This window comes from Chanos chanos, chromosome 8 (assembly GCF_902362185.1).
Source record: "Chanos chanos chromosome 8, fChaCha1.1, whole genome shotgun sequence".
NCBI classification, from domain to species: domain Eukaryota; kingdom Metazoa; phylum Chordata; class Actinopteri; order Gonorynchiformes; family Chanidae; genus Chanos; species Chanos chanos.
The window spans coordinates 9577789-9595021 of record NC_044502.1 but is presented as its reverse complement, the minus strand read 5'-3'; the positions used below and the strand labels follow the sequence as shown (position 1 = coordinate 9595021).

General features: G+C 38.7%; 1 protein-coding gene across 1 annotated transcript in view; it reads right to left on the bottom strand.

The window, feature by feature from the left end:
• LOC115818762 (arf-GAP with dual PH domain-containing protein 1) overlaps positions 1-2944 on the bottom strand; it is a 9801-nt gene extending 6857 nt beyond the window's left edge. Inside the window, exons 1-2 of the mRNA XM_030782237.1 lie at positions 2857-2944; positions 495-625 (exon numbers count right to left, since the gene is read on the bottom strand). Coding sequence (XP_030638097.1) covers positions 495-625; positions 2857-2944 — 219 coding nt within the window. The remainder of the gene's footprint in view (positions 1-494; positions 626-2856) is intronic.
• Between the last annotated feature and the right edge of the window lie 14289 nt (positions 2945-17233).

The window sequence follows — 17233 nt, the reverse complement described above, 5'->3', positions numbered from 1 at the left end:
TGTCTTCAAAGACAAATAGCAGTGGTGTTTCTGGTTGCGTCAGTTTGTATGAAATCTGTGAAAATGTGTGTGTTTGGGTTTTTTTTAGAAGCTAGGACCGCAAACTGCCATGGATATGAAAGAGGATGTAATGATGATAAAGCTAAAGGCTAAAAAAAGAAGGAAAAAAAACAAGCTGACCAAGCTGGATGTGTGTTTAAGCAACCGTGTGGTTGAAAGTGTGGTTAATTTGGCAAAGCATAAGTTTTCCGATTTTGACTGGAAAAAGTGGAACAGAACAGAACTGTGGTTGGCTACTCGCATTAGCTGAAAACATGTTAGTTTATTGAAAATCTTTTTTGGTTTTAGATCAGAGTAAAGGAAAGTACTAACATTGTTTGGAAATCAGTGTTGCTTGTTAACATGTGTAGTACTTTTAAACGAAAAAGAAGGGGGTCTGGAACTTTTTCAGTTGAAAAAAAATAGAATTGTATACACAATGCGGAGTTACGCACCTCCACCTCAGACTCCTCCCAGCGGGAAAGTCTGAGGGATTTCACCTTTGAGACGTCTGGAATATTCCTGTGGATTCCAGAACAGCCTAGGCAAATGAATACTCCCAGTGTACAAGAACCCCATTCTGGATCTGTGTGAGAGACACAAAGAGAGATTAAGTAACAGAAGAAAAATGTGACGATGACAATGGTGATGATGATGATGATGATACGGAAGAGGAGGAGGAGGAGGAGGAGGAGGAGGAGGAGGACGATGATGATGTTACTACAGCACATGAAAGCCCTCTATGCAGATAAGATGACCAAAAACCTTGATATTAAGACAAAGTTAAACGGTTAGGCTAATCAAATGAAATTCATATCAAATCTCATGAGAAGAACAGAAAAATCAACGCAGAATGTTCCATGCAAATCTATAAAGCTCTAATCTGTGTCACAATGACCGCCTTCAACAGTTCCCTCAATTATCATGATAAGGCCTGTGAGGTGTGTGGGAGAATAAAAACAACTAATGCAGAAAATTCCGTTTCAAAAGCTCACTCTCATAGGCAGCTGACGGGCCAGAACCTTCAACAGACTACAGACTGGTGCAGCGCATGTTGGTATCATCGGCGCGTGTTTTTACAAGAAGGGATTAGGGCGGTGAAAGCTCCTGCCAACAATAACTGACAGACTGCCCATAGCAGAAATCTGACTCAGCAAGAATAGCCAATCATACTAACCCATTTACTCTCACAGAATGAGGAAGAAAGAAAACTATTTCTTGACTTTCTCATATGAAGCTAGGGATACTGTAACGTGTTTCCAGTGTTCTCGTGTTAACATTTCCTCACGCAGAGTTGGAGAGAGAGAGAGAGAGAGAGAGAAAGAGAGAGAGAGAGGAGACTGACAGAGAGAGATTTAACTTAGTTCTCAAGTCAGTCAGTCTATGTACCATAAGGATGCAGTGAGGCAAAGGTTAGGTGTGTTAAGTCTCTGTGGTTAACACACTTCACCTCTTTGCCCAACCCACATTCAGCTTACAAACACTGTAACAAAGGGGAAGTCGCCAAACAAGTAAGCCTACTTAATTCAGACCAGAACCACAGTCTGTGTGTCTGTGTGTATCCTTTTGTATTGACATATTTGCAAGAGTGTTACACAAGTCTCCGCATATATATAACGTGTGTTATGCAGCATCTCCTGTGTTCTCTTAAGCTTTTTTTTCCTCAACTTTTGACTTTGGAAAAGAACTATTTAACTTGTATTAAATGTGTGCTGTATATCTGACAGACGAGAGATGAGCATTCTATTTCCCTCTCTGTTCCATTATTAGGTATTCTAAACTGCTTCTCTTTTAGATTGTTAACATATCACATACGTTTATGACTAATCTTGATGAATCACATGTTAGTATGTCAATATTCAGAGCCGAAGCTGTGATTCAGTGGCTCCTTGTTGAGTGTGTCTCATACATTTTTATGGCACAATGATGAACACAAATTCCAAAGAGCGGTATAAGAGATCTGAAAAGCCATTACATTTAATTTAAGAATGACATGAACACACACACACACACACACTAGAAAGTTAAATATAATAAAACATGCAGCCACATAAAACATAAGAGCCTCAGTAATGTTACATACTTGCTGAATCATCCAGGCTTAAGTGTTCTACTTTATTACTTTGAATCTCTGATTCCAGATCATCAGTGGCAAATATTAGTATAATATGACCGCCTTCTTGAAGGTCACTGTAACTACACACAAAATAAGATTTTACGTGAATGTAAGAGATACACTATCATTGAGTCAACAAGTCAAACTTGTGTTTTACATCTATCTGAAAGAAATGAGACCATTACTGGAATACTCAGATGTAAATTTCAGATACTAAAAACAAACAGCAACGCCAGTGAGGTAACACGTGATTTGTGATGTTGTATATGCCCGGGAATAAACGCATGCTAAAACCAGGCCCGCCTAATGCTTCTATCTTCCCCTAATCTCCTTATCTATGTCAAAAGAGATTTACCGCAAACAATCGAATTTTATCTGCTATTTTATAATTCCTGGCCCCGATTTCTTCGGGAATATGGAAAGTAAGGGGGGAGGGTGGTTATAAATATAAGTATTATAATATAGTAATACAGTAATATAGATATAAATCTAGTGGTATACGAGCATAAAAAAAGAACAATCTTCCCTGACTTTCTCTGAGAAATGAGGCATGCAACATCTCTCCGGAAGCTTACTCAGGTATTTCAATTGCCAGGCATGTTCGCTCTTGTATTGAACAGTCCTCCTCAGCCCAGTATCTCTTTGAAATGACTTAGACACCAACATGCCCACAGTACAACACGGGAACATTTTAAACTTACCCGGCGCACCACAGTCTGCACAATAATTGTTCCCCTGCCTTTGGAGAATGTCTTTCAAAGCTCGGGTTGTCCTCTCGTTTGAGGTCATCTTCAGTGCTCCTCGAGATTGTTGTTTCTGTTAAACAGTCTCTAATTATGAAAAGTTTTATAATGGCAGTTGGATTGAGTTGTGCTTCCAAATCTTCACAGGTTTTCCAGGTGCTCCCCCACGTTCGAGTGCGAAATCAAGTTACGCTCCAAAACTTGCCGTTTGGTCACAGACTTCTAGCCGCTCCCTTTACTTTGCAGACAAAGCACTGATAGCGAGAAGTAAATAGAAATGGTTGTATAGACCAATGCCCTGGAGAAATGCTTTCTACTCCGGTGCAGAGTGTCAAAGAGGGTGTGTTTTGGGGTGGATAAACATTCGGAAGTGAGAGGCTGGTTTTGTTCTAACTTGCTGTTCCGCATAAACGTGCTTGGCGAACGGCTCCACTGCGCCATCCCAGTCATACGCCTGGGTACTGCGCCGCTAGCCTACAGCTTCTGCAGGTAAACCAGAAATAACTTCAGTGAATCATTAGATGAGCCGTTGTAAGGCCTGCATTCAATAAAAACACAACACGTACTACAGTCCTTTGCGACCTGTGGCTCTCCATCATTTTCTCCGTGTTATAATCAGTGTTATTATCGGTGGCATAATTACGGTGGAATAAAACATAAAAAGGAGGAAAAGTAATAAGGGGAGGGATAGGAAAATTAATTTGTTTCTTTTTGTGCTTTATTATAACTAGGACGTAACTAATTCACGTTTGAGAAGTCTAATATCGGCTGTATGGACGTTATATGTTTTGGTCTGTAATTAACCGCTAGGGGGCAGCAAATAATCAGATAATTGGGTTTTGATAGTCTTGTGGTGAACCTGACAAGGAAAGGTATGATCATCTATTTGAAAACAAATTGAGAGCTGAAATTATTTGAATTTAAATGACTTAACTTACACAGCACTACATGTTATTGCGTTGCGATATGGCTGAGCAAGGCCCAGTTGCATCATTCATAAGCATTTTACATCCTTGGTGTATGATCTTTGGGACTGATGTTGAGCTCTCCAAGGTTCTGAATCCAACAAGGTTCTGGAACCTGCTCAACTTCATGAACAATGTACGTCACATTTTGCAGATAAACTTCGGTGTTAACACATCAGCTCGTTTAAACATTGCAGTAATCTGACAAAGCAGCTTTTGGAATAGTAAGGGCCAGAAACGAGGGAGGAAAGATCTGGCGTACTGATATTGCTATTGCCGGCATCCAGGCGGTGGGTAAGTGAGATGTATTGGTCTTATTAAACGGTTTACTGAGCAAATGAGGCTTGTCGTGTCTTATGATCTTTGTTGTTGTTGTTTTTCTGCCCTTCGGGACAGCTTTCCCGCCATTTTGCTCATATTAATGATGTGTTCATCGCTTCATTGCAACAGAAATCATTTATCGAGTGCGAAAAGTCTGGAATTTAGCCTAGGCTGTACCTACGTGAGATCCAGGTCCCGAAACCAGTCAGTCCGTCATTAAGTTATGCGCAATGTTGGTCTTTCTTAATAGATAAGTCATGGTTGACGTGTGGATACTCTTTACATCTTTGTTTGCTCCTAGGTGAAATGAAAAGGTTAAAGGAATAGCTGATGACCAAAATCAGCTACTCGAATCCCAACAGCGCTTTCCATTTATTACAGTAAGACGGTCTCCATAGCAACTCTAAAAGATGCCGCCTCCCTCTATAGCGCCACAACAATCTCCAAAAAAAGCAGAAAACAATATCTTCCATATTACAGTGATACTCTTATTGTCCTTAAGCTATTTCAACATTTTTCTTTACATTCTGTGCCAACAAAAGGAGAAACACAAAAGGATTAAAATGTGTTACAGAGAGAGAGAGAGAGAGAGAGAGAGATGTGAAGGTGTCATTTATCCACCCAACCTCTAACTCCTAATGCCAGTCATGAGTTGTTGATACTGAATGCCTGAGATAGATAAATAAATAAATAGGGAAACAGTCGTCTATAAGCTATGCATAACCCTCATTGCATATCATTTATATGCAAATGGTTGGTGACATTTTGAAGTTTGTTGGGCATTGGGCATGTCAGTGAATAAATGGCACTGACTTAGCCCATTAGTGAGACTGGCTTTGATTGTGTGTGTGTGTGTGTGTGTGTGTGTGTGTGTGTGTGTGTGTGTGTGTGTTGCATTGTGATACTTGCAATTTTTATGCAACCATCTAATTCACCGGGCAAGTTACATGTACTTGTAACTCTTCACAGATTTACTGCGAACCCTTTATTATCCCTGTGGACATATTGTTGCATTTAACTCCACCTAATATGCTTAAGATGTTTCCTAAACTGACAGGTGGGATACCGATTATTGTCGGGCTCAAATAAGTATGCACTAGTGTAAATCCACAGTAATAGTTCAAGTGCAACAAATAGCCTACCAAATAATAGAAGTGATCTCATTGTTACACCCACCCATTGCTTAAAGAAATATCATCAATGATTCTCGACGCGTGTGGTCATCCATGGAGCGACTCGCATTGCTTTTATACTCCGAAAGCTCATTTAAAATTATATAAAGGTGCAAAACTAATAAAGAGGCTGTCGTGAACTACCCATTTAATCTTCTCTTCTATGGTTAAAGGCCAGTATCCAAAAGAATAACACATGGCTTCCGTGATTGACTCGTTCATTGCGTTAATGGGTTTTTACCGTCGCCTATCGGTCCAGTGCAGTTTGAACCGTGCCCTTTGAATACAAAAAGCTAATGAATCCTCTCCGTTACGGTTCAAAGGCACCAGCTTAGACCACTGAACAACACGTCACACTGTAGCAAGCGTGCTAAGTGACGAAGTAAAAGTTAAAGTACTTTGTTACTGTACTTAAGCAGCATATTGGCGGATTTGTACTTCGAGTATCAATGCTATTTTCAGGGTGGGTGAACCAACAACACCTGAAAATAAAGAAATTCTATACTTTTGCAGTCATAAGGCATTATTTATTTATTTATTTATTCATATTTTATTTATTTTTATTTTGTCAGTCGGTAGCTGACAAACGCGTGTGATACTAGCGCTACTTGTAGGGTATTTTAAGCATTGCCGTGTTGCTCTTAAAGTGATGCGGATGAGCTCAAACAGGCGCGCGATATGCGTCCGTGTGCCGAGCTTAAAGGCCTAGCTATAGGCTAATACACGCCCTGGCATGAACACATGATCGCCAGTGTGGATCGGCTGGTGTATGTCAAAGTGGTGTAGCTCACGTTGGTTTACCGTTTTGCTAGTCTATCAGGAAAACTGTTTATGGGCGGAAATTTTCAAAACATAAGCTATAACTCACCTATATATAGCACACCCATAGGTATGTCTACAGTACGTTAAGATAGCTGTGTCACTGGTTGTCTTCTAATTGTACATTCACTGGTCAGGACTGCAACGATTTCTTCTCGTTTTGCTATCGCTAAAATTTCGAACAATAAAATACACAATAGCTCTCTTGGTTTCAACATTTAACTTTATTCATCGTGTACTAGTACTTTTGAAAATTTGAGTACATTAAAAGCCAGATACTTGGAGACTTTGACTTAAACTTTTTATGGAGTATTTGCACTTTTTCTAGAGTAATTCTTTTATGGCTGTATCTTTAATTCAAGTATAATATATAAATTGTACCAACCTACTTGTACCAACCCTGCATTGTGCACAATACATTGGAGATAACCAGTCATCTCTCTCCGCTTGTAGGCCTATTTAAAGCGTAAAGAGACGTTACAGAATGAATAGACCTAATTACTCAACTTCGTTTGAAAACAGTGGTCAACTAAAAGATAGCAGGGCCACTGGCGAGTTGTTTCTCCAACTGCTTTATTATTTTATGCATTTGTAATGTGATTGGTCAAGCAACTATTTGTCATACGATTTTGTATAAACTATATCTTTTTTTTTTTTTATCATATAATTACCCTCCAGCAACACTTTTTTTTTTGACTAACAGAAAATGTTATATGCACCTCCAAGAAATCCTGAAGTTGATTTGCATTAAAGAGTGGACTTAAGTGACCTAAGAGTATATAAGTGTTTTTAGCTATGTCAAGACTGTTACAGCCATAAAAACAGGTCTGAAAACACTTTGCATGTAGGGATTTTCAGCGGCCACCAGAAAAGATGGTAATTCAAATGAAGCCAATATATCAGTCTTACCAGAGTAGCACGCATGGAGGGAGCAATAGCCAGCCCTTAAGGAAAGTGTAAGGTTTAATGCAGTCTGAAATGGATACTAGCCTTTCAGATTGACCCTGCATAGTGTGAGCGAGCAGGAGAGAGATAAGCAACAGCAGCCAGGAGGTGAATGCTGCTTGACGGGCACAGATGAAATATTTGCTGGGGTAATCATGCAAATAAATAGTTTTGTCATGGAAAAAGAAATTACGGAGCAAGTCCGACCGATGGAGATATCAGCGACATCGATTTTCTCTCCCGTCAGATAGATTCACCTAACCTGCAGAAGCTTATTCATGTTGATAAAGAGGACTATTTTCTTTTAAAGAAGGACTGAGAAAAGATTGCTTGTACATAAAAATCTCTGCGTGTGCTCCTAACAGCTAGATAGGGACAGAACAGAAGGGGAGAGAGTGAGAGAGAGAGAGAGTGAGAGAGAGAGAGAGGACTAATAGAGATAATAGCGTCTACGACATAAGCAAAAATGAAGCAAATGCTTGATATCTTGACCTTTAGAGAACTGACCTGGGAGATGGGAAAAGGTCTCTCCTTGTATGTTCCAGCGAATCGGGGAACAAATTGAGAAAGACAGGACAGGAGAAAGAGAAGGTGTTCCAGACATGGTGTTATGCCAAACTATGTACCCATAATACTTAAGAAGAGACAAACATAGACAAATCATATAAATAGCACAAAACTATAGACAGAGGGAAGGGAAAAAAAAAACAAAAACAGAACTCCACAGATTTTTTTTTTTTACTCCTTCCGTGGAAAGGGAGAGTGATGATGGAATCATCGGTGGAAGAGGAGGAAAAAAAAAAAGGAAAGAAAAGAAGGAGACAGTAGGAGTGGGTGATAAATGGTCTTCTGTATGCACAAATACTTATTCATCATCACTTGTCACAAACACTTAGCGGCAGATGCTAACCTCTGAACGTATCTCTCCTCAAACAAACTCAGGCAATTATTCCTGCCCTTGGGAAAGGACTTTATGCCTCCTTCAAATCCCCTCATTTACATTACCTCTCATGCATTGGCTGTATTTGTTTCTCTTCAGCGTAAACGTACTGTAGGTAGCATTGATCCTGATCTACATGTACACTTTTGTTTGAACAGACTGTATACATAGGTCAGAGGCATAGACAGAATATATTGCATCAGTTCTGCAGAGAAAATGTAATGGTTCTCATTCACCAAACATATTTATGTAATTTCTCCTGAATATTATGTCACAAAATGACCATAAATCAATGTCATAGCTTTCCAAAGAGGTAGGAAACGTATATTATTACCATGTCAGCCTTTACATCACATGTTTTACTGCAATAATCATAATCCTATGTGATGGAATAACATATATTATAACATGTAACATATATTATTTGTGCATAATAACATATTTGTGCAGGATTCAGACTTGGTAATTACTTTATGTACTGCAGCATTTTAGCAATGCAAAAGTTCAAAACATAATAAACAATAATGAATAGTAATAAAACATTTTGTTTGATGGATTCCCTTCTAAACGCTCAAGGTGACCTTTCACAGGGATAAAAAAAAAAAGACAGGAATAAAATCCTTTTATTCATTATGGTTTATTTTTAAAATTCAAAAGTGAGCCACCAACAACAACACAGACAAAAAAAAACAGTAATCATTCGACATCACCAATAGTTGAGACCTTTTGTAATGAAGTCAGACATTGCTTAAAATAAGAGTAGCCCTTCCATTTTCTTTCCTTTTTCTTTTTTAGCTCCACAAACGGTAAAAATTCATATTTAAATATTTAATTCAGTCAGACTGTTCAAAATGCATTGAATCCATTACAGGACCGCGAATGCTTATTCATGGTGTCTAAGACTTCCGTGATTGCTTAAGGACTGATTTCCGATGCTGGTTGACAATGACTTTGACAGACATGGCTGATTTGTAATGACAGCTTCATGCCTTCCCACTGTAAAGAAGTGAAGTGGGTAATCTGAATCAGTGCTTTATCAATAGGTCACTGATCTCTTATCACTGTTCCCATTGAATCGCTTCCCTTTACAACAATATGAGACAGTGCCTGAGCATCGATATCATCCTTTTATGGCAAGTCTCAAAGGAAAAGAAGTTAATCTCTCTCTTATTATCAGAGGACAGAACGGATAGATCTGTTCATTTACCTTCATTCACTCTGATTTGTCTCTGCCTGCTGCTTCTCCAAATAATTCCTCTTAGCCTCAGTTCTCTGAATATCTCGGTCTGTATGCATTTAAATCCCCTTTTAACCACTGTCTTCCTCCACCTCGGCTCCTAAGCCAGAGCTTGTCATGAATTCATAATTGTATAATACACACACACACACACACACACGTGCATGCACCCATACAATATACACAGATACCTATGTGTATATATACTGTATATACTGAGAATGTGTAAAAATGCCTAGAATTGAAGTATGACACCATTATTTGTGATTCTTAATCATAAACCTTTTTTTTTTCCTCCAAAGGAGCATAACAGCGTCAGCAATGGGCAGACTATAATTTCAGCAGAAAGCCGGTGACAGTTTGTGTTTACTTCAACAGTTTAGCACGCGGGACGATAATCCCTCTTCTCTCTCTGCGCTTCTAATCCTTATGCCTGTTACTGTTTCCCACAGCTTGACACAAGAGCATTATGGTTTGATCTCAAATGAGAGGCATCTGTTACTGAGGCAAGTTGCCAGAACGTTCTGCAGTTTTCTCAGCGCTCAAAGCGACGCCAACCGTGTCTCCCTCTGTGTTGAGTCACAAGTGACGCAAGTGAAGGTTTGGTCAGAAAGCTCTTAACACAATTAAACGATTCGGGTGCACTGTGTCTTTATGGAGCTCGGAGCATAAGGGTTTTTGATGTCTGCATCATTATGAGGAGTGATGGTATCAGTAAACCTGTAAACCTCCCAAAGAAAACTTGGTGCTTTACTTCCATAACTGTTCCATCTCTGTATGCACTGGTCTTTCAGGAATGTCAGATCAAACTCTTTCTCTCTCTTCATCTTCACCTTCTTCTTCTGCCTTCCTCTCTCTCTCTCTCTCTCTCTCTCTCACTCTCTCTCTCTCTCTCTCTCTCGCTCTCTCTCAGTGCTTTTTATATCTGTGGAAATAAATATACTCTACGTTCTGGGTTTGCTTGACAATCAGAGATCTAGTCTAATGAATGGCAGCAATCAGCCTTTCGTTAGCTGGTAATTACCAGTGTGAGACCTTTTCCCTGGGACATGGCACCCTCAAATCAGCATCCACAATTAATTATTCACCAGGCCTCTGGGAATGCATTTAGCCTTAAAAGTAGTGCTAACCTACACTATTAAGAGCAAGCCTTTTAATGAAGCCAGCGTGAGTGCATTTCATTTTTACTACGGCTTAAAAGCCCAAATTGGTTGTCTCAGAGATGATGGGATCTAGAGAGGATTTTTTAGAAAGCAAATCACTGATGTCTCATTATGTGAGAGCCCTACACACCCTTTACTGATTTTGTTTTTTAATGTTGCATGGATTTCATTTGATGTCTTACCTGCTGACTTTCAGATGTTTTGATAAAGGGATTTCAAAATGAGATCGCGATAACGTGTGTGCGCGTTCCATCAACCCATACAAATAATCCCAAATGACCACAGATTATGAAGTAACATTCTCACAGGAATATGATTTTAGCCTTCCATATTGCTGTATTATTCAAAAACTAAACAAATTCAAAAGTCATTGTATTGCATTAATAACATGTTCTTTTATACATCCCCTGTCTACAAAAGCTTTATTATCACTGCTAGAACTGAGTTACAATGAGACTGAGTAGTTTGAGAGGGGAGTTTCCAATCTAAATGTTTGTCCTAAAGTTTCTAAAATTCTTCAAATAAAATGAAACCTGAAATGGAAGAAGAAATCAGTCATATTCAAAAACGCAGCGCTCATTTTGCAAAAGTATTTTTTTGCGGACTTTTTTTTTTTTTTTCATATCAACAAGTCATAATGAATTTTAAAGTCATCCAGATGGGAACGCTGAGCAGGCTTAAATACATTTCAGTGCATTTAATACGTTTAACGTCTCTGACAGGGACTGAGCGACCAGCTGAGATATGTTCACTTGAGCGTTTTTTTTTTTCATTGACAACCACTGTAATCTAATATTTATCACGGATGATGGTGACGATGATGGTTCTAACAGTGAGCTCTACATAGAGAGAAGGGGTGGGTGTAGACAAACAGAGATTGCTTGTGGTGTTAGAAATAAATGTATTGAGGCTTAAGAATACAAATGGGAGGAATTTTTTTTTTTTTGGTGGTAGTTTAAGAGTGGGCAGAACATTTCACGCTTTTTTTTTTTTATATAGCATTTCGATGTTCAGCCATAAGGAAAAGTCAGCGAATCGACTAGTTTTAGCAAGGGCGTTTTAATGCAAGTTAGAAGGCTTACACTTAACTGGAATATCGGTGCCTTAAATGAACCCATATTATAATACAGCTTTAGTCTAAATAGCAAATAGATAAAGAAAAAGACACTGAGGCATTGAGGAGAACATTTGACAACTAACTGTGGAGAGAAGTTGGCATTAGCGATAGACCTGTCAATCAGAAACACCTCCCCACCACAACCACACACAGGCTCATGAAAGATACATCAGTGCTAATGAAAGACATGAGAGTACTAAAGAGGGCACTTAACCTCATATTTTTTACTCAGATGGGCACCTGTATCACAGGTCAGAAACACAGACACAGATTCACAGTACAGCATAGGCAGCAAAGATCTGCCCCACGTCCAGCTGCGGGCTTAGGAGAAGGCTTAGGTGAGTACTTATGCAATCCAGAGAAATTTAAAAAAAAAAAAAAAAAATTACAAACACAGCATATGCTGGAGAATGAAATCCTGAGTGGCATTATCACTGAGGACTTATATAAGTTATATAAGAAGGCTAGAGAATCAAATTCCATCACAAAATAGCACAGTAATTAGGAATCGCTCTGCTGCATAATATAAAGGACGTGAAATTGAAATGGAACGAGAATGCATTGAAAAAGTCAGGCTTTAGATTAATGCCACGTTCTATGGCAAGTGGAATAGGGGAAATGTGCGTGTGAAAATGAAAGAGTATTACTGATTGGGGCAAATCTCCAGCAAGCGCGTGGTGTGGTATATTTCATATTCATAGAGGGAGTGGGGAGTTGACATAGAGCGATTCAAGAGAGCAAAGCGTGAAAAATCACACATGAGAATACTCTAGCACATCTATGTGTGATTCCTTTTGACATGAAGCAAGGAGCATGCATGGATGAACACACACACACACACACACACACACAGCTTTTTTCTTTTTAAAGACCTTCTGAAACCTTCCCCCAGGAAATCTGTAGGTATCATGGCTACTGTCATAAACATTTTTCCTCTCCATCATAAACTCTTATAGCTATAACATAGTCTTTTTTAAATGATTGTTCTTTCAGTTGTGACTCGGCACATCTGAGCAAAGATCAGCAATAGCTATTCCAATTAGCTATGCAAATCATGAGAGAGTATGCGTCTACAAGTGCTACATACAATACAATCATATAAATATTCATTTGACCAAGCAACTGAAAAAAGGAGTCAACAGACTTGAAATGAAATGTAGTCAGCATGTTACCAAACGAGATTTATCTGGCTTATATAGTGAAAGAAGAGAAAATGTACAGGAAAACATGAAGAGAAGAAAGCATATTGAAAAAGGCATTGAAAGGAACTCATTTGCACGACGCGTAAACTTTCTTTTTTGATGACAAAAGACGACAAACTCTGTTGTATTTCAGAAATATTTTTCAGTTTACTTCATTTCTTTTTTTTTTTTCTTTTTAATTCCATACAATACATTATACAATGGAGTCTTGGCCTAGTATTGCAGCAAACATACCAGGCAGAATGGGAGGGATAAGGAGAACATTCCAGAATTTTCTACCTGCTCTTGTGGGATAATCAATTAAAACATATCCATATTTCCTAGACTAGCTGGAAGTTACTACCTTTTTCATATTGCCACCAGCCTCAATATTTACAATACATTTAACATTTCTGTAGACTTTTCATTATTGCACATATTTTATCTTTTGGTTTACAGAAGGGACATACAAAAAGAAGCGTAACAGTACAAAATCAAAGAAAATGTTGATATGGGGTTATATCTAAGACTGAAGAATATTTCACTTAAAAGACAACATGACTGTTAGAATGAAGAGGCTTAGATGGTGGTGTGTTTTAACATTAGTCTGCGATCATAAATAGCGCTAACAGTCAGCTAATGCTGAAGCACATTAGCATCTAGGCTAACAAATATAACCCCTTCGAATCACCACAAAATACTCTCATAAGATTTTCAGCTATAACATGGACTCTTTTAGCAGAGTTCTTATAGCGTTTAACCATATGTGCTGTATACAGTGTGCTGTGCTTTTAAGAGTCAGATTTATTTTACAAGTACTGGAACCCCATAAATATCCATGAATATTCATGTGTTGTTCAATAAGACGTTTAAGCCCTGTCTAGCTTTTCTTTTGGTTTGCACCCTGCTAAGAAACACATTTGTTAAGCAGTCCTGACAGACACAGAATCTAAATATATTCCATCTGCTTTTAATCAAAGGGATCTATCAGTCATTGCCTTAAAAACATTTGACTGGATGCAACAGTCTCTCTTGAATGTAGTGTATAGCATCCTTCAAGAAATATTCAAAACTGAATCCATGTGACAATCCAGTGGCAAAAAAGCAATGATTTGTAGCAACTGGTGCAGAAAATAAGGGGGATAATAAAGAGGACAGAGGGTGGTGAAATATGAGAGTTGCCTGTATACTTGAAGCAGAGCGTGTTAGAATACATATCCTAACAAATGATACGTAAGTGAACTCTTCCCGTCGACTAAATTTAGCTTCTTTCGCAGCCAACCTACATTCTGGGAAAAACAACTCACCTAACCCCAGAGACATTGTACACAGTAGTTAATAGAGACAATCTACAAGACAAAGCTTGTCCATTGTGATACAACAGTAATGTAACGGCATGCTCTCCATTAGCTGTACAGAAATTGGCTTTGAACAGCTTGATTGGATTTTTGCAACCGGTGTTGCATTCTCTCGCTTGGAGTTAGGTTCTTTTAATTCCCTCCTCACACAACAAACAAAATCAATGCTTATCCAATTGCAAAAGTCCCACCGACTCTTTTTTTTTTTTGTATGTTTTTTTTTTTAACTTGGTAAATAAATTCAGATGAGAGAATAACCTCATTAGTGTGAAGAAAAGAGGAGCAGGAAGCGTGTCTGTTTTTCTCTCCCTCAGCCGAATGAAGTCTTAACTTCAACTTCGACCTCAAGGACAAGTAAACATCTGATTACTGGGACAAAAGGTAATTATGAATAAAACTTTCACTCGACGTTTGTTTAAATTTTTTTTTTTCTCGGGACCGCTGAAGCGCACACTAGAAGCGAAATGCTCACTGTACAGACCCACTTACACTTGGTGAGTGTCTAAAACTAAATCCGTTCTTCACACTAAAAATGTGGTCAGCTGGGCTACCCGTGCTCTTTCAGCCAACGGCTGCTCCTCATACAAATTAGCCAGGGGTGGAAGCCTTGTGGGGCAGGCAGACAGATGTTAGGGCTGGGTCTCCGGTCTGGAGCACATCAGGTTTAAATGTGTATCTCACAAACAGGATGCATCCACACAACTTGCTAATTGACTACAGACAACTTTGCAGTCAAGAGACTGCATTACTTGAAATGTTGAATGTAAAGTATAGCTAACATGCTTAAAAAAAGCCCTATGAAACACATAACATGCTATTTGATTTTCTCAGGGTTTTTGTTTGTTTGTTTGTGTGTTTGTTTTGAGAATGAAAAACATTCTAACGGCGTACGAATTGTTTATGTCGTGAAACTGAATTTGCCATTGCTAAAACATACTATCAGATGAATGGCACTGATTTCGGATCATTCTCTCTCAGTCCACATAAGTGTATTTACTTGGATGACGAAACCAGAAAAAGTGATTCTAGATCAGCAGTTCTCACAGAAAAAGACTTGATATATATGGGCCCGAGTTAGTTATCAAATCTCCTGCAGAGGGTGTTGAACATTAAAGTCGAGTCTTTCTGCTTCCAGCCAACTCACACTGTGTTGGATACCAGTTCTCACTGGCTTGGCTATCAGCTGCAGTGAGAATATATTCGCCTACACCTAAAACCAAATAATAGACAAAGCATTCTCTGGGCAGTGTTCAGAGCAATCCACAGGGGGGGAAAAAAATGAACCTGGGGGGGAAAGTGAGCATCTTGCTAAAGAGAGATGAATTAGCCTGCCAGTATGTGTATCTGTGCCATCCGTATTGAACTGACATGTGTTAAGAGCGGTGCATGAGTGTGCTGTTTTTTTTTTTTCTCCTACTGACACAAGCTGAAAATGCATAGAGAGAGCTTCACCAAGACTGGCAGGTGAATTATTTTGGAGGTGAGAGGTGATCAAAGCATGTGCTTGCTTGCTCAGACATAGATACAACATGTTTTTTTTTTTTCCTACCCACGCATTCACACTCTCATCTGTTATCTATATGTTTCATAAACAAACCTCTTGCCTGTGTCTTTTTTTTTTTTTTTCTCTCCCCTTGTGGCAAACAGCGGCGTGTTGTATATGTATTATTCAATTGCCCTCCGATCCTTCCTGTGAATTCTGCTGAATCTTTCTTAGAAGCATTTTTAATAAAGAACACAATCCTATAGCTAGAGAGAAGATAATAAAATATTGATTACCTTAGAAACTATAAGCAAGAACACTTGGAAGGGCAAATAATAATAATAATAAATTATGCCACCCATCTCTACTCCCATTCCTGCTGATATCCAGTGGGTTAACTTCATTAATGGGAGACAAGAGACATGCCGTGGGTCCAAAATTGAATGTTTGCTCGATTTTTCATCGGGCGAAATATTGAGGCAGTTAAGTCAGGCTCGTCCTCTATTTGAATAATGAACCATATGTTACCTCAGCTGAACTTAGAGAGGCTTGAAGGTATAATGACTGCAAAAAAAAACCAAAAAAAACAAGAGAAAGATAGATATAGACAAACATAAACAAACAGAAAGACAAAGCTGTTTTAGATGATACCAATATCAAAGCTTATGTCTTTTTTTTATTATTATTATTTTTCATTTAAATACAGACAGAGGAAGAGCGTCGCCATATTGACCCCATTTTCTTATTTAGTAACAACAACATGGAGACTTGAGATTGATGTGCCTGTCCTTTACATCCAGGAGCAAATAGGTCATAAAAGCTCGTAACCATCTCTCTATTCCTGGCATCATTTACCCGCCCCGTAATTACAGCTGATGGAGCAGTGGTGGTGGGGGGGGGCTGAATTTAATTCACTTTGACCTCCTGCCCCCGCACTTCTTCCCTGCCTAATGACTGATATATGGACTGAGGAAAGAATTAACCATTACACAGATATGACCTTTTCAGATCATTACTACTTCTTAGTGTCATACGTTCACAATGCGACCGCTATGAGAAACACGACAAAGAAAGACAAAAAGAAAATAATAACAGACTAAAAGAAAAAAAGACAAGGTCGTGAACTGTAATAGTTTATGTGCAGTCACTTGTTAACAGTGACGGGCTAGGCGATGCTAATGGATTTTAATAGGTACCAGTAATGTCAAAATGTGGTGAGTATAAACTGTTGAAATGAAAAAAAAAAAAAAAAAAAACATTTAGGATCATGAACTGAATCAAACCTAAAGTGATTCAAAAGGCAACCGTGTGAGTTGTTTGGGCCCCTGGCAATCAAACTGACTTCTACAATCAAGTCTGTGATCAACAAAAGAGATGCACTTCCTTTTCTACTGATGCGAAATTCCTTCAGGCCCACCGCATGTGAAGTTAGCACAAACAATCATGAATGAAAAACACATTCTCTTGCTAACTTGTCAATTTACTTTATGAATTCAAAAGCAATATATCTGAGCCAGTAAACTCCTCTAATCTTTCATACAATCACTTTAATTCTGTCTAAATAGAACAGAATGTACCATGGACATGCATTCAAGCCAATGTTTGCGTGGGTGTGTGTGTGTGTGTGTGTAATG